The 21,842-nt window shown below is 47.0% G+C and overlaps 1 protein-coding gene across 1 annotated transcript in view; it reads left to right on the plus strand.

The window, feature by feature from the left end:
- Positions 1-3,713: 3,713 nt before the first annotated feature.
- Positions 3,714-21,842, plus strand: part of Cpm (carboxypeptidase M) — a 57,853-nt gene continuing 39,724 nt past the window's right edge. The window contains exons 1-2 of the mRNA NM_027468.1: positions 3,714-3,741; positions 3,935-4,097. Of these exons, the coding sequence (NP_081744.1) occupies positions 3,938-4,097 (160 nt within the window). The 5' untranslated portion in view covers positions 3,714-3,741; positions 3,935-3,937. The remainder of the gene's footprint in view (positions 3,742-3,934; positions 4,098-21,842) is intronic.

Consider the following 21,842-nt stretch of genomic DNA (forward strand, 5'->3'; position numbering starts at 1 on the left):
GTCTTCTGGTATGTCAACGAGCCTTTGTTGCTATGAGAAAACATCTGAGAAAAACAACTTATAGGTAGAAAGATTTATTTGGGTTCAAAGGTTCAAAGGTTTCAGTTCATAGACTCTGTGGTGAGGCCGATCACCATGGGAACAGAACAGAACAAAGCCACTCACCTCTTTAGAGGCAGGAGGTGGAGAGTGAGCAGAAAGGCTAGAAACAAGATACATCCTCGAAAGTCATTTGCCCAGTGACCTACTTCCTCCTCCTCTACCAGGTTATCATCATTTCCAAATAGTGCCACAAATTATTCACAAACAATGGGTCGGTCCATTACTGAGGTCAGTCATCATGATCCCAGCAGCGTTCCAAAGCCCCATCTCTAAATACTGCTACACACAGAAGCCTTCAACACAGGAGCCTCTGCGGACATTCATAAGCAAACCGTATCGCCTTACTTGTCTTTTTTTTTTCTTGTAAACTTTATACCAGATTTACTCATACAGAATCCATATGCCAAGTTGTCAACCATTAGACTTCCGGTACTTTAATCGTTTCATCATAAGAAAAGTTGCCTTGATTGGTCTTCATGTGGGTCCCCTAACAATTGGAGCAGGGGTGGGGGAGCTGTCTATCGCTCTGTTGCCTGCTACTGGATCCCCTTCCCCTAACTGGACTACCTGGTTAGGCCTCAGTGGGAAAGGATGTGCTAAGTCCTGCTACTACTGGATGTCTCAGAGAAGGGTGGTACTGAAGGTGTGGGGGAGGGGGGCTTCCCCTCCTCAGAAAAGAAGAGAAGAGAAGGGGAGGGAAGGGAAGGGAAGGGAAGGGAAGGGGAGGGGAGGGGAGGGGAAGGGAAGGGAAGGGGAAGGGAAGGAAGGGGAGGGGAGGGGAGGGGAGGGGAAGGGAAGGGAAGGGAAGAGAATAGGTTAAGGGATTTGTAAGGGTGGGACTGTGAAGAGAGGAGGGAGGGGGCTACAATTGGGATGTAAAGTGAATAGATAGATAGATAGATAGATAGATAGATAGATAGATAGATAGATAGATAGATAGATAGATAGATGGGGGGGGGAGAAAAGTTGCCTCTGAAACCATAAATCTGAGTTTTCCCCTCTATCCAGCTTGTTTATTATTCTGCATCCTTCTCTCTCTTCCTCTCTTCCTCTCTTCTCTCTTCCTCTCTCTTCTTCTCTCTTCCTCTCTCCCTCTCTCTTCCTCTCTCTTCCTCTTTCTTCCTCTCTTCCTCTATTCCTCTCTTCCTCTCTTCCTCTCTTCCTCTCCTCCTCTCTTCCTCTTTTCCTCTTTTCCTCCCCAGCAGTGCATCTCACACCCGAATGTAGGACGGATCTCTGGAACTCTATTAAGGCTTGCAATGGGATGAGAGAACCAGAATTTTTGCATGCTCCAGGTGACATCACTGTCCTTAGATCACACTTAAGGTCACTAGTGCTAAACCTTCAGGACCCCAGCCCTCTGATTCCCTACTCAGTCCTTCTTGCCACATGTCAACCTCCAGGGCAGCAAGTGCAACTTTTTCTCACCCCTTCGTTTTCTCGGAATACCGAATACAGTGGGCAATCCATCTCAGCACTGACAAAGCCACCATCTCCCAGTCTCCAGCCACAGAGCCACTCACTACACTAGTGGCCCTCAACCTTCTCAATGCTGTGACCCCTTGATACAGTTCCTCACATTGTGGTGACTCCCACCCATAAAACTATTTCGTTGCTACCTCCTAACTGTAATTTTGCTACCATTGTGAAATGTAATCTGATAGGAGACCCCTGCGAAAGGGTTGTTCATGGCCAACAGGTTAAGATGTGCTGCTGTGCTCCAGGAAGTGACACCCCTTCCGTTTACTTCTGCAGCAGTCTGTGATCTCTAGTGAGACAATTCTTCATTTCGCTCATCTCCTTCCTGTCCCACATAATAACTGCATAAACTCCGTGGCTGCCCCCCAAGCCACACCCCTCTCCTTTCCTTTCAGCTCTTTCAACCCATGATCAGTGAAAGGAGAAGCTCTCCCAAGCCCATGGTGGCAGTACATTTAGCACAGCAACAGCTATGTCCGAAAATGTAAGCGCTGTGTTAAGGTTTCCCAATCGTCAGAAAATTCTCCTTAAAGACGTATTCATTAAGCTGGGTGTATTTAATAAACACGTCATGGCTCTAACGATGTGCCTACCAACCTTATTCAAGGCGTTAGATTGACTGCCATTTTACATAGTTCTTAGTACGCCTAGCACAGTGAATTCACATAGTCCTGGGGTCAGAGGAAGGACTTACTGCCTGAAATCACAGGAGACCTTGAAGATCCCTCAGACCTCATAACCTTACACCATCTGTATTTGTAAGAGAGGGCAGGCAGTCCTTCACCCCAGGTTCTCCACTGTGTCCCTCCCCACTTAAACCTCTAAAACAGTGGCTCTCAACCTTCCTAATGCTGCAACCCTTTAATACATTTCCCTATTTTGTGCTGACCCCCCGCCTAACCATAAAACCATTTCGTTGTGACTTCATTGTAATTTTGTTACTCTTATGAAACGCAAAGTAAATATCTGTTATTCAGGAAATCCCTGTGAAAGTCCCTATGTCCTCAGGGGGTCTCCACCCACAGGCTGAGAACCTCTGCTTTAAAACATTAATTCTTTTATTAGTCGTATGTAAGGGGCGGGCGGGGGGGGGGGCGCGGTGCAGCAAGGATCACGTTGTGCCTGTTGCCGTCAGAGAACAACTCAGTGGAGTCGGTCTCTCCTTCTACCTTTAGATGGCTTCTGAGACTGCAATTCCGGGAGCCAGATTCGCAGCCCAAGAATCTTAATCCTCTCAGTGATCTCTCCTACCCTCAAGGACCCTTTTAAGAAAAACCCTCTCCTTCTGTACACTGGGAAGAAAATTCCATCCCCTCAATTTGGGATGGTCCCTGCCGTCACTATTTAAAAAGAATCTGTTCAAGATGTGTTATAACAAATCGGTAGTTTTCCGAGTTTGTTTGCCCCAGACCCTTGCAGGAGCCGGTGTTTCTTTAACAGTGTATGTAAATCCATGGGACAGAGAGACTGTGCGTGTGGTGCCCTTTAGAACATGATGGCCCCTTGTCACGAACCCACTTCTCACCAGTCACGATCTGTGTTCTCTTTAATGCAAACACAGGTCACCCCCTCCACCCAGAAAGCAGAATTTTAGGCAGAAGCACCGGAACTGGCCTGAGGACCACGGAGCAGCGACGACAGCAGCTCTGCTTTTGTCCTGCGAGTTGGTCACAAACTCAACTCTGATTCAGTCAAATGCTATCTACTAGACACTTTTGTTGGACATGGTCCTGTACCGCACACTCGGCACACGTAAGGCTCACACACATGTTCTCTCTTGAAAGCTCCCTGGCTTTCTCAGTTGCAGCACAGGGCTGAAAGCCTGGCCCAGCTTGGACTCCAGGTGGCCCGCCCACCGCCCACCGTGGGCACCATCTGCGCAGCGTTCCCGGGACCGCGGTGGCGGAGGGCAGGCCCCACGTCCAACACGGGCTCCGACAGGTCATGCCCCACCGCCCACCAGGCTCGCTCGCTGTCCTCAATACCCTGCAGGGCACGTTGTCCTGGGAGCTAGGGCGGAGATCCCGCCCCACGGGGCGGGAGCGGCGCGGAGCGGGCGTGTTGGTGGGCGTGTCGCCCGGGGCCCGCCCCTCTGTCCGGACTATAACTCCCCCGAGCGCCCAGCGCTCGCCGGCGGGCGGAGACGCGCGCCTGGTACTGGTGAGGTTTGCGGAAGGGTGCTGCTGCGGGGACTCGGGCGGGCTGCGGGGCTCCGGTGGGAACACCTTCACCTGGCTCCTCGGAGGAGGGAGCGTAGAGCTCAGGTGCCCCCGAGGGCGGAGAGGACTCGGGGCTGGCGATGCCCGCGCTTCTCCGTGGCGGACCCAGCTGCTCACTTCTCCTCCATCTCTAGGACATGGACCGCGCGCGCCTGTGGCTGGGGCTTCTGCTGCCCGTGGTGGCCGCCCTGGATTTCCGATATCACCACCAGGAAGGGATGGAGGCGTTCCTAAAGAGCGTGGCTCAGAACTACAGTTCGATCACGCACTTGCACAGCATCGGGAAATCTGTGAGAGGTAGGTGGCTTCCTGCGCACATCCCTAACCCTCAACCCGCGTTCAAAAGTAAGTTGAACGACAGCGTCTGGTCCCCTGTTGGTGAGGCTCTCCAAACGCGCTCCACGCAGGTAAAGCACACCTTGCCCAGTCAGGGGTTTCCTGCTTTTGTTTGTTGTTGTTTGTTGGTTGATTTTTTGTTTTTATTTTTGTTTTGTTTTTTCAATTTTGTTACATCAGGAGAGCGGTAAGAGGAACTGTATATATATATTGTCGTTTCTCTACAGAGAGTCATTGTCGCTTAGTCCTCTGTTTTATTGCCGTTGGGGATCGGGAAGTAATTATCTGAGAGGTGTATCTTCGTTCCTTTTCAGGGTAAACATCTTCCTCAGTTTCCCTTTTTGTTGGCTTCCTTGCATACTGATTGTGACTGTTAACTACGGATTCCTCAGGTCATTTTAAAACTAGACAGTGCCATACTTTTGTCGAGTTCTACACATATGTGATTAACCCGATAGCTTAAAGTTATGAGAAAATGTAGGTCTATGTCTAAAGGCTGTTTTTGAAGGATACACCTGCTTGGTAGTAAGTCACAACGAATGATCTCCTTAGCATTTGCAAATGTATCACTTAGTCTGCTTTACTTTTGAAACTATATATTCTTAGTGGAGAGAGTAGATGGGGATCCAAGAAGTTAAGAATTTTGGTCGAGTTACCTAGATGGCGATTCTATCCATCCATCCATCTAGCTAGCTAGCTCCTGGAGATAAAACTCAAGACCTCATTTGTGTTCCGCATTGTATCGTTAACCTAACCTGCTAGCCATAGAGGGTGAAGTTTTAGCCAGGACCTGCACCTGATCATTTTGGGTGGGGCAAATAAATTTAGCAGCTAGCATCATCTCCTAATCTTTTGTTACTACGCTGATTCTCACAAAAGTGGTTACCAGAAAACTTAATGCCTGGAATGAAAGAGCCCTGAAGTTCATGCAGTTTGGCTCAGCTGTGGAAGTTGTGTTCAAAAGTTCTGACCTGCAGTTTAGCACTGATCTCTTGACTCGACTGGAAGTCTCATAACCACATTACTAAGCAACCAGTCACTTCTCATAACTGTTAATGTCATGGTTCAGTTCTTGTATTACAGAGAAATATTAAAAATGCAATAAAAACAGCTTTGACTGTGTAATAGAAGCTTTATTTTGAAGCAGCATTGCCAGAGTTGGTGTCAGAAATCATCTAAGGGCTGGAGAGATGGCTCAGCGGTTAAGAGCACTGATTGCTCTTCTGAAGGTCCTGAGTTCAAATCCCAGCAACCACATGGTGGCTCATAACCATCTGTAATGGGATCCAACGCCCTCTTCTGGTGTGTCTGAAGAGAGCAATGGTGTACTCATATACATTTAATGAATAAATCTTAAAAAAAAAAGGAAATAATCTGAAATCCTCTGATCACCACAAACCCCAAGTATGGAGGTTAGTTATATGGAAAGTTATATCTTGAATCAGCATCTAGATTGAGTCTCTTAAAATAATTTATCCAAGGGCTAGAGTAGAGCAAATTTAAAGGATCTAAGAAGCCAGGCAGTGGTGGTGCCTGCCTTTAATCCCAACACTTGGGATTTCTGAGTTCGAGGCCAGCCTGATCTACAGAGTGAGTTCCAGGACAGCCAGGGCTATACAGAGAAACCCTGTCTCGAAAGAAACAAACAGAAAAAGAAGGTCTAAGAATACTAATTAATATAAAAGAAATGTACATCGCAACTAACTTGCTGTTATTGTTCAATCATTTTGTAACTACCAAGGTGATGGGATGCTGTTAGTCCAAGTACCACAGGACTCGTGTGCTTTTGTGTTTTCAAACACAAGGTTCTTAGGACAGATGTATGAGACTGTCCGCCTGCGAGCCGCCTGCTCACCTGAACTCAAACCTCGGGAAGAGTGAATGGAAGCCAGTAGACTTACTTGATCTTTATCTTTAACCTTGTATGCGCTTCAGTGGTTAAAGGATGAAGGGACTGTGGTGTAAGAAATAAAGCTGGCACCAGCAGCCAGATACTTGTGCTGTGTATGCATCTCTAAGTAATTACTTGGATTAGGGGGGAAAAAAATCCCAAATCTACCGTTAGGTTCCAGGGTAGGTCAAACTGTACACCTATGATTGACACCCGGTTGCCAAGGTGTCCCTGAATTTTAGTGTGATCACTGAGGTGTGGTGATTCTTGATGGCGCTCTTTCCCGGACATTTGCCCTCCGGTGTGAGGTATGTGTACTTAGCACATGGGGTTTACCCTGGTTGTCTTTATTTACTTTTTACCGCTATTAATATGGGCAGCCTCACCCGGACGAGGAAATAATGGCTAATTGGGCAAGCGCACCAGTGCACCTTGGGTTTTGTGAGTCTCTGTCATGTTTCCATTACTGCAGTTATGAATTTTACTTCCTTCCCCACTGCACACTACTTTAATATTTATTTTTAGGAAATATGATTTCAGACAGCTGATGAATTCTCTTGGTTTTAGACTCTGATTATGTGTGTTTTGTTAGTCATTCCCCATGTTGGGACGTTGGAATACTTTCTGATTCTGTTATAAATGATGATATAAATCCATCGATACATATCTTACATACATGCATTAGTGTACATGCATGCTTTGTCTACAGAATCCAAAGAGGGCATCATATCTCCCTGGAACTGAGGTTCCAACAATAGCAGCTTCCGCGTGGGTGCTGGGAACTTGATGTGGGTCCTCTAGAGAAGCAGCCAGTGCTCTTAACCAGTGAGCTGTCTTTCCAGCCCTGAACTTTTACTTAAAAAAAAAATTGAAACCTACACATTTGAGCACAAATTTACTTTTAACCTAGATTTAGACATAGTAGATGAGCCATATTTGACTCTAGGTTTTGAAGGCATCCTTAAAACTTGTTGACATGGTGTAGAAAAATCTTAGGTGAAAAACGAGAAAAGCAGTACCAAGTGGACCAGGGCACAATATTCACTGTCAGTGGTGTGTGTGTATGTGTGTGTGTGTGTGTGTGTGTGTGTGTGTGTGTGTGTGTGTGTGTATGTATGTGTGTGTATGTGTGTGTGTATGTATGTGTGTGTGTATGTGTGTGTATGTGTGTGTATGTGTGTGTACGTGTATGCGTGTATATGTGTGTGTGTGTATGTGTGTGTGTATGTGTATATGTGTGTGTATGTGTGTGTATGTGTGTGTGTGTGTTCATGAATTGCATAATTTGTTGAGCAAACAGACATATCTCATCTGTCCCTTGCTATCAGGTATCCTCCTTCAGATACAAATGTATTTATTACTAATTTCTCAGGCTTGGCCATCTGCATCTCACTAAACCAGTTTAGGACTATTGCTTGGTGGGTTGTTTTTTTTTTTTCTTTTTGTAGGAGGGTGTTTTGTTTTGGTTTGGTTTTGGTTTCCTGAAATAGGGTTTTGGCTCTGGAGTTTGTTGTTTTGTTTTGTTTATTTTCCATTCGTTTTTTTTTTAATGAGTTATTTCTTTATTATACATAAGTATACTGTAACTGTCTTCAGACAGTTTTTCTTGCTCCGGCCCTGCTTGCTCACTGTAGCTGTCTTCAGACACCCCAGAAGAGGGCATCAGATCTCATTACAGGTGGTTGTGAGCCATCATGTGGTTGCTGGGATTTGAATTCACATCCTTCGCCCTTCGGAAGAGCAGTTGGCACTCTTAACCGCTGAGCCATCTTTACAGCCCCTTGCTTGTTTTGTTTGTTATTTTGAGACAGGGTCTCACTGTCTGTCCTGGGTAGCCCTTGCTGTCCTGGAACAGAACTCACTGTGTCAGGCTGGCCTTGAACTCACAGAGATTCTCCTGCCTCTGCCTCCCAAGTTCTGGAATTAAAAGCATGTGCCACCACCACCACACCCATTTTAAAACAGGGTTTTTGATTGTTTGTTTTGTTTTGAGACAGTGTTTCTCTGTAGCCTTGGGTGGGCTAGAACTCACTCTGTAGACCAGACTGACTTTAAACTCACAGCGATCTGCCTGCCTCTGCCTCTTGTGTGCTAGCTAGGATTAAAGATGTGTACCACCACTACCACCCAGTAAAACAGGGTTTTAAAAGTAACTCAGGTTGGCCTTGAACTTACTATAGAGTATACAGGCTTGCCTAATCTCGTGGTCCTACCTCAGCTGTCACAGTGATGGAGTTGTGAGTGTAGTTACAAAGCTGAGGATCTAGAAGTCAAACTTGGGCACCGTGGTTCCGAAGCCTGTGCTCAGACATTGCTGTCTTAGCTGTGAGGATGTTCACCACAGCACTGCACATAACAGAAAAGATTTACAAATAAACTCAATACCCTCTGACCATTGCCAGCTGTGGCAAAATGCTTCTCTAAAGAGAAGGGAGGGATGTGTTTGGAAGAGTAGCAAACTTGAGTTTGAATCATGTGTACACACGCGCATGTGTGAGTGCATACAGAGGCCAGAGGTGAACAGAGTGTCTTCCTCTATTGCTTTCCACCTTATGTTTGAGACAGAGTCTTTCACTGAAGTTGGAGCTCGCCATTATTTGGCAAGACTACCTGGCAATGAGCCCAGGGACCCTCCTGTCTCTGCCTACACAGACGGGGTTACATTTGCAAGGCACCGCACACAGCCTTTTAAAGATAATTTAAAATTGGGCCCGTGAGATGGCTTGACCAGTAACTGTGCTTACTGCCAAGCCTGACCCGACAGTTTGATTCCTGGGACTCATGTGGTGGAAGGAAAGAAACCACCTCTATAAGTTGTCTTTTGATTTCCACTTATGTACTGTGGCATGCGTGGATTGTACACAAGTTTTAAAAGTAATAAAAAAATTTGATCTATTATTGGCTTATAATTTCTCAAAAAATGTATATTAAGGGGAGAAACTCTAAAATACTGCTTATGATATCATCACAGTAGCTTTTCGTTGTTTTGTTTTGAGACAGTGTTTCGTTGTGGTTGAAGCATAAGGAAGAATTTATTTCTCTTGTTTGTTTCTCCAGGAACTTAACTTCCACAGGTCGGCTGGAGCCTGCGTGCCTTCTCAGGTGTCCAGAAATCTCCCCAGAATTGGCTTAGATTCTTGCTCCCACAGGGCAGAGAGTGAGCTCACAACACTCTCTCACACTCTCCTGCCCTTGACTGTACAGGTTTAAGCTAGTGGTTTCTCCTGGAGTGTTGGGAGGGAGGTGTGAGCCATGTATGAAAGATTTGAGCGCAACTGATGTTTTTCTTCACATTCTGCTCATTTTCCAAACATGCTTCCAAAAACCAATTTGCTTGAGCTCCTGTACAAAGTGATGGAAATATCGACAGATCCAGGACCGAATCTCAGAACAAACCCTGAAACCTTGGAATTTGGACTCTCACTGTCCATGTGTGTGATTTAAAATCAGCTAAACTGAGTAGGCATTTCCCTTTAAGAAATCTAACAAAACCTTGTTCTGAAACTATTTGTGGACCTTGAAAATATGCATTTTTCAAATGTAAGAAAATGTGTTATACATCCTTTGGCTTTTTAGTATAATATTTTAAGTGGGAATTGGGACAGAGGCTACCCAAAGAGTAAAGTAGCATCTTATCTTGCTTCATTTATAGCCAGGATCTTTTTGGTTTTTTGAGACAGGGTTTCTCTGTGTAGCCCTGGCTGTCCTGGAACTCACTCTGTAGACCAGGTGACTGACCAGCACACAGTCTGGGGACTGCCATCTTTGAGTGTGAGACCTTGAGCTAAAGAGGATTCTCACTGAGGACAGCATCACCCCTTGGAGGTTGTTTGGGGAAAATGAAGGGAAGATTTGGATCTCAGCTCAGGACTGTGGGAGGCGAGTGAACTGACTGGCCTCGAACTCAGAAATCCGCCTGCCTCTGCCTCCCGAGTGCTGGGATTAAAGGCGCAAATACTCTAGACAGAAATACTTCTGAGACTTTAAAAAGTAATTATGAGAGCCAACATTAAATAACTTTCATGTCTACCTGCCAGAGTGTGTGTGTGTGTGTGTGTGTGTGTGTGTGTGTGTGTGTGTGTGTGTGAGACAGACAGACAGACAGACAGACAGAGACAGAAGGAGACAGGAAAAGGCCTAATCATTCTAACAACAGCATACAACACTTGGCATGCAATCTCCACGTTGATTTATGTATAAAGAAATGGAGCTGGGAAAATGGCTTTGTTGCCCTTCCAGAGGATCAGACCCCAGTTCCCAGTACCTATAAGGTGGTTCACAATGGCCTGTAACTCCAACTCTAGAGGGTATGATGCCCTCTTCTGGCTTCTGAGGGTACCTACACAACACAACACACACTCTCTCTCTCTCTCTCTCTCTCTCTCTCTCTCTCTCTAAATCCTTTTCAAATAAGAATTGGGATTAAATAAGTTTTCCATTTTTGTAACAGAGGCTTGACTACAAACAATCAAACCCTACCTTGGGCCAAGGTCTGATGCGGCAGCCTTTTTGCTAGTAAGGTTTTCCCAGCTCTCCTCTTCTGGTCTTGGCCCTACCCTGCTCTTCCACTTGTCCCCTTTACCCCTGAATCCTGTGGTTTGAAGGGTTGACAAGGGTATAAAACATCCTTCATGTGTGGCATGAGCCCCAGTAGAATTCTTTGGTCCCTTTCTGGTGTCCATGGCTTCATCCACGTACCTTGAATCCCCTCTTTTGGTACAGCTGGCTCACTCTCCTTGCTCACTCTCCTTGCTCACTCTCCTTGCTCACTCTCCTTGCTCACTCTCCTTGCTCACTCTCCTTGCTCACTCTCCTTGCTCACTCTCCTTGCTCACTCTCCTTGTTCACTCTCCTTGCTCACTCTCCTTGCTCACTCTCCTTGCTCACTCTCCTTGCTCACTCTCCTTGTTAACTCTCCTTGCTCACTCTCCTTGCTCACTCTCCTTGCTCACTCTCCTTGCTCACTCTCCTTGTTCACTCTCCTTGCTCACTCTCCTTGCTCACTCTCCTTGCTCACTCTCCTTGCTCACTCTCCTTGCTCACTCTCCTTGTTCACTCTCCTTGCTCACTCTCCTTGCTCACTCTCCTTGTTCACTCTCCTTGCTCACTCTCCTTGTTCACTCTCCTTGCTCACTCTCCTTGCTCACTCTCCTTGCTCACTCTCCTTGCTCACTCTCCTTGTTCACTCTCCTTGCTCACTCTCTTTGCTCACTCTCCTTGCTCACTCTCCTTGTTCACTCTCCTTGCTCACTCTCCTTGCTCACTCTCCTTGCTCACTCTCCTTGCTCACTCTCCTTGCTCACTCTCCTTGCTCACTCTCCTTGCTCAGATGCTCACGTTCTTGGATTATGAAGCAAAGGGAAGAGGGTGACTGTGACCAGCACACAGTCTGGGGACTGCCATCTTGAGCGTGAGACCTTGAGCTAAAGAGGATTCTCACTGAGGACAGCACCACCCCCTGGAGGATGTTTGGGGAAAATGAAGGGAAGATTTGGATCTCAGCTCAGGACTGTGGGAGGCGGGTGAAGCATGGAACAGTCACACATGGGGAAAGATTGATCCATTCAGTTGTTAACTACTTCCATAGATGAGAGGCCTATCAAGTGTCTAAACCCGAAACAAGGTTTGATGTACAAAACCTCCCCTCACAGTTTTAACCCATACTGAACTTTTCAGGAACTCGGCTGTAGATAAACTGACAGCAACTTACATTGTTTTTTGCTCTTGGCTTAATCGAGAGAGATTTTCACATCCTCCCAGTCCGTGACTGACTTTCTCTTCGCCTTTGGCAGAGTCATCTCGAGAGCTTTTTATAATTTGGCATCATATTTTATATAGTCTTTATTTCTCCTTTTAGTGCAGTTTGAATGTTAGATTGGTTCTCTTGAAACTATGCACAAAAATGTGTTATGAAAACATATGTGTTATACACCAGCATAGAAAAGAAGACGTTCAAATTACAGAACTCAGCAAAGGTGGGGGTGGGGGGAGGACAGAGCCAAGGGAAGAACTCTGGGATGCAGAGGGCTGCGAGCTCTCTTTCCTGGAGACAAGCTTCGTTTCCTCTAGCTGGCACCAGCGTCAGCCTTACCTCTCCCCCAACCCCCTTAACCATCATTAGGTTCTTTACAGAAATTCCAATTCCTTGGGGTTCTTTGTTTCAACAGTCTGATAGCCAAAGGGAGGGGCCCAGGTGTCTTAGAACACCATTGCTCCTGCAGGACAGTTTCAGTAATATAATTTGTGGGGAACTGAGTACCATAGTCACATCTTAGCTCAGAAGGCCCTGAAGGAAGCCAAAGGACTCTTAGCATCTTTTGGACTGTAAACAATGTAATTGAATTATTCACCAGTTGGTATTCAGAACAATACTAGGGTGGTTTTGTTCCCTCTTTTGCCCCTAATTCTCCCACACACACTGACCAGAAGGGCGTTAGGAGAGGATGACTATTTTAAAAGTCCTTTTCAGTGGGAGACACTGACTTTTGTGAGAATGTGGGCATTGTCGCGTGGGATGTACAGATACATGTGTGTTGTGTGGCTGTGTCGCAGAGCTTTCCTGTATTCCAAAGGAAGATTCATTTCCACCTTGCTGATAACACTGAAGACAGAGTCAGATTTCACAAAGGGCTTGTTCAGTTGAGGGCAATTCCTTTCTTTTTCCTCTCGCTCCTTTGGAGTCAAGTGTAATAATGATAATTTACAGGTCTGCACAGTTGCCTCCAACTTGTGAGAAACAGAAAGGAAATTAGGAAATGCCTCATTCACTCCAGTCGCATAGCAAATCTTACTTGTAAAGGTTTTCAGGCAGTGGTGAGATGTCCTAGCACAACACAGCATTTGCAGAGACTTCCAGGTCTCTTATGTAGAAAGCCCCGTGGCCAATTGATTCTTTTTTTTTTTTGAATTTATTTATTTTATGCATATGAGTACAGCACCATTGCTCTCTTCAGACACACCAGAAGAGGACACCTGACCCCATTACAGATGGTTGTGAGCCACCATGTGGTTGCTGGGAATTGAACTCAGAACCTCTGGAAGAGCAGTCGGTGCTCTTAATTGCTGAGCCATCCCTCCAACCCCTGGCCAATTGATTCTTGATGGAAAGCAAGGGCCAGTCCTCTCTGTGCAGGCCCATAATAAATTAAGAATGGTTGGATAGAGTCTGCCTGGCTATCTCACACTTGCTAACAGGGGGAAGCCAACAAAAAGGAACATAAGGGTTGCTCATAAAGGTTGCTCGTCAGGGCTAGGAAGCTCTCTGTTTGTAAAGTGATTGCTGTGAAAGTCGGAGGACTTCGTAGAACGCACCAAAGCCAGGAGTGCTCCTGTGATCTCAGCACACCCATAGTGAGATTTTTTTTTTCCACAACAGGGTTTTTCTGTATAGCCCTGGCTGTCCTGGAACTCACTCTGTAGACCAGGCTGGCCTTGAACTCAGAAATTCGCCTGCCTCTGCCTCCCGAGTGCTGGGATTAAAGGTGTGCGCCACCACGCCGGGCTTTGGAGATTTGTTCTTGAAACAGAACCAGTGGCATGTGCTACCAGAAGGACTGGAAATGTGAGGAAGAGAGAAAAATGAAAGATGACCCTGGAGCAAATGCTTTAACCCTGAGGCTACGTGCTTTGGCAGCTCAGAGCATTCATGTTATCTATTAAGACAGAGAAAACTAGTAGAGACCAGTTCTGGGGTGATTTCAGGAGCTCAGACACAAAGGCCGGGCATGGTGACACACGCCTTTACTCCCAGCAGCACTTGGGAGGCAGAGCCAGGAGCATCTCTGTGAATTCAAAGCAGGCTCCATCCACATAGTGAGTTCCAGGCCAGCCTGGGCTACATGGTGAGTCCCTACCTCAAGCCCAAACAAAACAAGCCTCTGATTTAAACAGCTTACTTAATCTTCAAGTCCTCAGCAGATCTTCAGCTGGGCTTCGGAGGGGGTTTATGTAAATGGCACTCAGGAGAAGTTTGGCTGTGAAAATGAACTCGGTGATCATCTACTGCCGATATCAGCAGCCCTGAGAAGAGCGAAACTACCCTACAAGAGACTGAGGACCGAGAAAAGGCTAGAACAGAGCTGAAGGCTAGCCCAACGCTTATAGTCTGGTAGAGCCAGGAGCCAGCAAAGGAGGGGAAATGAAATCAGGATGGAGACCGTGGGGGGCGGGGAGGGGGGAAGGGAACGGACCCTAAGAGTCGTGCCACAGGACGGTGGAGGCACCCAAGGTCACGTGACTGCCACCACCAGGGATTTTTAAACAGGACGCAGGAGGTACCCAGGGTCACGGGACTTCCACCGGGGATTTTCTGGAAGGACTGTGTTAAGTCAAACTAAGCTCCTCCCCGAGGCTGAGCGTGCAGCAAGGGCCCGGCGCAGAAGCAGCAGGCTCAGGCTATGGTGGCAAGAGAGTGAGCACAGGTTCTGCCCCCCTCAGGGACTTGTTCCCAACCAGCTGTAAACCACAGAGACACGTGAACAATCCCTCCATTCAGGGAAGCCCAACGAAGAAGCCGCGGAGTTCACAGTTCAGTTTGACTGTCCGCAGGAGTGTAGTACCAGCTATGCACTCCATCATTGTAAACCACGCTCTTATCCTGACCCACTGCCTTGGGGTGGGTTCAGGACACAGAAAGAATGAAACTAGCACACAGTTCAGGACTGCAGTGTTCCTTTTGGTTCAGGGTCATTGACAGGACTGCAGGTGTTCCCAAAGATAAGCAAGAACCAAGAAAGGCAGACTTGACGGTGACAACCATTTCCTCTCAAGGTCATGGTTAATATTAAATGTTGCTGGGAGTCAAAACTGAGAGCCATAAACTTAAGTCATATAACCCAAACTGTAGTTACTAAAATTCCATTTTTCTGTTTACAGACTGGGTTGCTTTTAGCAGTTCAGTACCTAAAATTCAGAGCCTAGAAATATAGAGGTAAAGACATTAGACACAACCCCTGCCCTGAAAGGATTGGAAGAACAGGAGAAAAGCAAGACAACTAGTAAACAGATATGATTAGTTCTGTGGGGGCAGCAGAGGGTAACGGGAAAGAAAAGGATGGTCAGCCAGGAGCAACAGGAAAGGCAGGGCAGACCGTGGGCCTGGGGCTGAAGGAGCCATCAACCTGGAGGAACAAAAGAAGCTCGCTGTGGCCAAGGGGAGACCGGAAGGCGTGTGGACTGAGGGTCTTAACCGTGCTGTGTCAGCCATCCTTGGTTCATCCAAAGGAGACACGACCATCTGGGCTTTATGCCTGAGGGGAAGGTGACCGGTGCATTTCTTCGATCGGAAAAACAAATTTTTAGCAATTTTATAATGTAAAAGGTTATTTTCTAGAATTAATTTTATCTCCCCACTCTATGTGTGCTAGTCTTAGTGTGGAGGTCGGGGTCAGCTTTTCAGGATTGCTTCTTTCCACCGTGTGGATCAAACTCAATTTGTTTGTTGACCCTTTATAAGAATAATATATATGCTGGACAGTGGTGGCGCACGCCTTTAGTCCCAGCACTTCAGGGGCAGAGGCAAACAGATTTCTGAGTTCGAGGACAGCCTGGTCTACAGAGTGAGTTCCAGGACAGCCAGGGCCACACAGACAAACCCTGTCTCAACCCCTCCCCACCAAAAAAGAATGTGTGTGTGTCTATGTGTGTGTGGTGTGTGTGTGTGTGTGTGTGTGTGTGTGTGTGTGTGTGTGTATTCATTTTCTACCAGATTAGATCTTAGTTACCAACAGGTTTGGTTCATTAGCCAAAATGCATTTTGGCAATTCACTTATGAACCCGTTTAATCCATAGTTGTTCATTGGGCCCCTGCTATCTTGCAGAACCTTTCCAGGCGGATATAAAGAACAAAACCCGAGCTTCCTTTCAGAACTACAGCCGAGGGCGCTGAATTCCTGCTGCAGTGGTAGGAAAGCCTTGTTGCTGGACTGTGATCCCAGCTCTGGCCCCTGGGGTGCTCGGTAAAGGTCAGAAAAGCTTCTCAGGCAAGCGGATTCCCAGAGCCCCAGCCCCTGGGCAGACCTGCCGGGGGAGAGGATAGCAGAACCCCAGCCCCTAGGCAGACCTGCAGGGGTAGAGGAATCCCACGTGACGCAGGAGGAATCCCACGTGACGGAGACTGGAAACCTCGCTTGCTTACATAGCTGGTTGGTGCCAGTGCCGAGACTGAGGTCTGACCAGCAATACAAGAGGCAGTTCCCACCTTGAGTGCCAGAGACGAGGCTGCCCTTCTGTGAACTGTCCAGGAGGAGGATTTAGCCCAGGGCATCTTAGCGTCCACAGAATCTTAATCCGCTTTGACTAGAAAATACAGTTAGGGATGTTTTTGTCATTGTGCCCTTTATTTTTTGAAAAACAAAATGTCCAAAGAACGGCGGTTAGGTACGGAAAAGACTTGACTCCTCGCTAAAATTGGAGGAATTCGTGGTCCCCAGGGAACTGCTTCCGTCGGACATTCCATTCTTTGCCCTTGGGAAATGACGTCCGTAGGAATAAAATGGATATGTGATGGTTAGTAATGAGACTGGCCTGCTTTGCTAAATGCTGAGTGTGTACGAGAACTTAAATCCTCACTCTTGCGAATGAGATACTGCCATGCCCATTTTCCAGACGAGAAACTGAGGCTAAGGGAAAGTGAGTTAGGGTAAAGATAGGAGTCATGTCGGGATTTAGAGCCCCAGATCCAGTTTTCAAATAGGTCTTTAGGACCTGGAGGCTTCCATTGAGGTGAGCTGGGCTCCCTTCCTAGGTGAGGAGACAGGAGCCCGTAGGGACCCTCTCCCAGAGCCAGATTAGCTCATCTTAATCTGTCTACCTTGGGTTTCCACCTGAGACCTTACTGAGATATTGGCTCCACTCCTGCGCTGAGTATCTTGAAAAAATACTACATTGACTTGGCATCTTTGCCATCAGGAGCAAACTGGTCCTGTACTATCCTATCAACAAGTTACTGAGTGGGAACACTCTGGAGGGTGCCCAAGTGATATGAGTCCCTGTGCTTCGAGACGTAGCATTCTAGCTGAGACAAGTACCTGTGACACTTTTTTTTTTCTTTTTTTTTTTTTTTATTTTTCGAGACAGGGTTTCTCTGTGTAGCTCTTGGCTGTCACTGTCCTGGAACTCACTTTGTAGACCAGGCTGGCCTCGAACTCAGAAATCCGCCTGCCTCTGCCTCCCGAGTGTTGGGATTAAAGGCGTTCGCCACCATGCCCGGTGTACCTGTGACACTTAACAAGGTCCGGAGCCCCCAGACTTGGTCAAAACAAGAGGGTTGAAAATACTGAATGTAGCCTTATACCTAGCCAAATAACATGACTTGAGAGATCACCTGGGATCGTTAGGCCAAAGATCCTGTGCTCACCCACTTAACCCCCTCTCTCTAGCTGCCTGCGCTCAGGGGCCTCTTCTCTCAACTGAGCTTCTGGTGTAGACAAGTCACGGGGAGGGACAAGGTGGAATAGGGAAGGGAGTGAGAGCCACCAGGAACCAGTGGCATCCAGATACTAGGAATTCTGGTCCCCTGGGGCAAGGCTGGTGCTCAAGTCAAAAGCCATCTGATAGACAGGACAGAGGCTACAACACCTTCCCAATTTGGGAGTCGATACTAGTGCAGTGCTGGCGTGTAGGAGCCCCTCTGCATCCTGGAAAGGGGGTTTCCGTTCACACAAGTAGCTACGTTCTCATCACTGTGGGGGGTGGCGTTAGCTGGAGGGAGAAAGCTTTGCCCTGTGTACTGAAGGTGGGGACAAGAGCAGGTTAAGAGAAAAATGTAAGATAACCTCTTGCTGACCAAAGACTGAGGCTTAGAGGGGTCAAGGACACCACAAGGACTTGGCCCACAGAATCAACTAACAACGTTGCTCACAGAGATCAGGTATCCTGCATGTGTCTGACCTTGGTCCTCTGTTACGTGTTATGGTAGTACAGCTTGGTGTTCTTGTGGGGCTCCTAACAATAACCACTGTGAAGCCCGCCCCTTCCCCTGATGTTGGTCGGCAGATAACCAATCTCATTATTCTAAACTGCTCTGTAATTACTCAGCTCTGTGATTTCTATCATGATCTATTTAACTATGCCACAGTGCTGAGCATTCAGGTTGTTTACAGCTCTTAGATATTTCAGATGGATGCTGTGATGGGGACCTTTGGACAAGCACGGGTGCTCTTTAATGTCCCAGGTGGGCATCTCTAAATCAGAACCCCGCGCATGCATTGTACACTCACATGGTAGATTCTTGATGTAAAGACATGCGCTTGTGCTCTGAGCACCACGTGAGATGTACATTTGTCCCACATCCTAACTAACACTTGAACCTTTCCCCATTTTAGGAATAAAAATCCCTCCACTTCTAAATGCCGTTTTTATGACTGAAATTGAGAGTGGGTGAGTTTTCTCATTATCCAGCAACAGGACATGCGCAGTTACTACCCTTGAGGCCCCAACCTTCAGTCTGTTGCCTGTGTCCATTTTCTTGTGATTTCCCTCATTTGTGTACTAACCTGTAGGCTTTCTTCCGCCCTCTGTAACAAATGCAGCAGATATTTTCATCTATTCTGTGGCTTGTCTAGTGGATTTTGTTTTGTACTATTTTTTGCCCTGTGTAGGCTTTCTGATTTGCCGAAGTTCCCGTTCAGCAGGCTTTTTCTGTAAGCTATTACATTCCGTGTATCGGTTTTTAAAAAGTCACCTTCACCCCCAGGTCATAAACATAGTCCGGTGTTTTTTATAGCTTCGTTTTACTGCCTAAGTCCATCAGGAATCTCTTAGCGTGGCGTGTCAGCAGATTTCACATCCCATAGCATATGCTTATATGAATGCTCACACTCTCAAGTATCTGTGACTTTCATACGCAGAAAGAACCATGAGGAGTTTGAAAAGAAATGCAAGGAATGGTGTTTAGGAGAGAGAAAGGATAAGGCATGCTGTCTGGGAGGAGAAGAGGGGGAAGGGTGGGGTATGAGGCTGTGGTCTAAGCAGTAGATTGAGGTTGTAATGGCTCCAGGCTTTCAGTCCATCACCTGGACAAAGGTGAACTTGAGTTAATACCCTATTCGAAAAAATATCCCAGCCTGGGTTAACTCTGTCTGCTTCCATTCGTTCTGCCTGGAAAAGGCAAGACCTGTGAGAGTCTTTAAACGTGTTAGCTGATATTTTCTTTAGATTCTAGAAAGATCGTGTCCTGTAGCAGAAGCATGAGTAACAAGCAGACAGGAGCTGGGTGGGTGATGCTCTAAAGGTGGCTGAGTCCGACTCTCATTTGCCCAAGCCACCCTTCCTTTCTTCCTCTGACATTGGACGCTGTGACCCTCAGTGTCTGTGACACTGAGTTTGGAGGCCCCGGCCAAGCTATACAACCAACACATTTGCTCAGCGCTGCGTGTACCAGGCCCTGCGCTAAGAGCCTTTGGAACGTTAGCTCTGTCAACCTCTTTTTCTTAACATGCAAGTTAAATTTATTTTCTTAAAATGGACGCTTGTATACATTAAGTAGGCAAAAAAATGTAAATTTTCGGATCTTGGCGTGCTACACTAATTCTGCCTCTCAAGCCAGACGTGGTGGCGCACGCCTTTAATCCCAGCACTTGGGAGGCAGAGGCAGGCGGATTTCTGAGTTCGAGGCCAGCCTGGTCTACAGAGTGAGTTCCAGGACAGCCAGGGCTATACAAAGAAACCCTGTCTCAAACCCCCTCCCCCCAAAAAAAATCTGCCTCTCAAAGGTAGATTAGAAATTTCGTTTCTCCGGGATATAATTTGAATTTTCAGTTTTTAAAATTTATTCCTAGAGAATTTCAAACATGAAATACGATCATTCCCATTCGCCTCAAGTACCTCCAGCATACCCTCCTCCCCCACCGACTTAATAAAATCAATTAACCCACACAGCTGCTGCTGACTGAAACTACCACCCAGCTGCTTGCCCCGACTAGACACAGGGCCTTGTAAGCAGAGAACCCTCTAAGAAAGACTGAACCCACGTTACAGAATATCTGTTCATGTATCATTTCACTCATGATTTGAAAGGTAATTGCACAACAGTGCAGAAGCCCTACATAAAAATGCCTGCAAGCAGATTTCTTGGACTCCTCTTCATGCCAACCCATGAGAGATGTTTTAAGACCTCCCCATCTTTCAAACACAAGCCAGGTCTGACAATTCTCTCGGATTGTGTCTCTGTTAGAGGGAAGCACGCGTGTACAGCTATCACATTAGTCTTCATCCACTTGCCTCCCTCACATTCCACGTAAGTGCAAAAGCTTTGGTTGGGCTGCTTCCCAGTCTTCCCTCTGGGCCTCTTCGTGGCTCTTCATGCCCACTTAGATGCATGTTGGATGGATGGTGGCTTGAATAATACCTTATCTCTGTTTTTTTAGAGCTGGTCTCTTTCTGCATGATGCTTGGGTGTGTCTCCATGTATCTCAGTTAGGGTTTGACTGCTGTGAACAGACACCATGACCAAGGCAAATCTTATAAGGACAACATTTACTTGGGGCTGGCTTACAGGTTCAGAGGTTCAGTCCAGTATCATCAAGGCGAGAACATGGCAGCATCCAGGCAGGCATAGTGCAAGAGGAGCTGAGAGTTCTACATCTTCACCTGAAGGCTGCTAGGAGAATACTGACTTCCAGGCAGCTAGAATGAGGGTCTTAAAGCCCACACCCACAGTGACACACCTACTCCAACAAGGCCACACCTCCTAATAGTGCTATTCCCTGGGCCGAGCATATACAAACCATCACACCAGGCATTGCTCTATTAGGAATGCAGTTGGGGACCACTGCTAGCCTGGAGAGCCACGAGAAAACCTTAACCCATCCTCCTGCCTGCCCCTGCCCAAGAATCTGCCCCATCCTTGCAGGCCACCATTTGGTTGAATGGTTTGGTAAGGCGACGAAGACAGCCTGATTGTGACCCAGGTCCACAGATCTCTTCTACTTCACTGAGGCCAAGAGTCACTGTGAAGGGATAAAGGCTGGTCACCAAGGACTGCAAGGGACAGTACAAAGTTGTGACTGAACCAGGCATGGTGGCACAGACCTGTGATTGCAGGAGGCAGAGTCAGAAAAATCATGAGTTCAAGACCAGCCTGGTCTACACCATGAGTCTGTGGCTGCATAGTGAGACTTTGTACCACAATAATAAAAGTTCTGATTATGCCAATGAGTTTGACATAAACCAGGACTCCCTTAGCCCATGATTAAAGAATCTAACATGGTTAAGAGTGTGTCTGGAATCGCTTCTCAGCCTTTTGGCTAAGATCAAGTGAAGAGTGTGTCTGAAATGGCTCCTTATGATTTGGGGGACTCACTACCACAGTTTCTTTATCATCCCAGAGGCCTGACTTAGACCATTGACTTAGTCAATAGTGGGCCATACGTCTGGCTCGTGGCCCATTCTTTCTTGAGCATAGCCTGCCAGTGAGCAGTGTGCCGCAGGACCAAGCCGCCTTCTGTCCTTCGGGTGTGAATTGTTAATTAAATGAGTACAAGCTCAGATGGAAATAAGATATGCTTGAGTGGGCGGGAGCGTTCAGCTGGCTGACAGCCACCGCCTGCCTGCATCTCCCTCCTGAGATGGCGTTTCTCAACACATTGTAAGGCAGAAGCCGATCTGAGATACAACTAATCACACGATGAAGCTACCGAGATGGGCGTGGCAGATTTTCTGACCTTAAAACCTCTGTGGGGGTGGCCCATGCCACCTTGGGTCTTCCTGCCGATGGTTCAACTTGGCCTTAGCATGCGGCCTTGCTCCGTTAAACATACAGAGCAAAAGCCGCAATTGCAGGTTGACGCTGGTGTCACTGAAGTTACAGTCTGATC

Source organism: Mus musculus, chromosome 10 (genome assembly GCF_000001635.26).
Source record: "Mus musculus strain C57BL/6J chromosome 10, GRCm38.p6 C57BL/6J".
In the NCBI taxonomy this organism is placed as follows: Eukaryota; Metazoa; Chordata; class Mammalia; order Rodentia; family Muridae; genus Mus; species Mus musculus.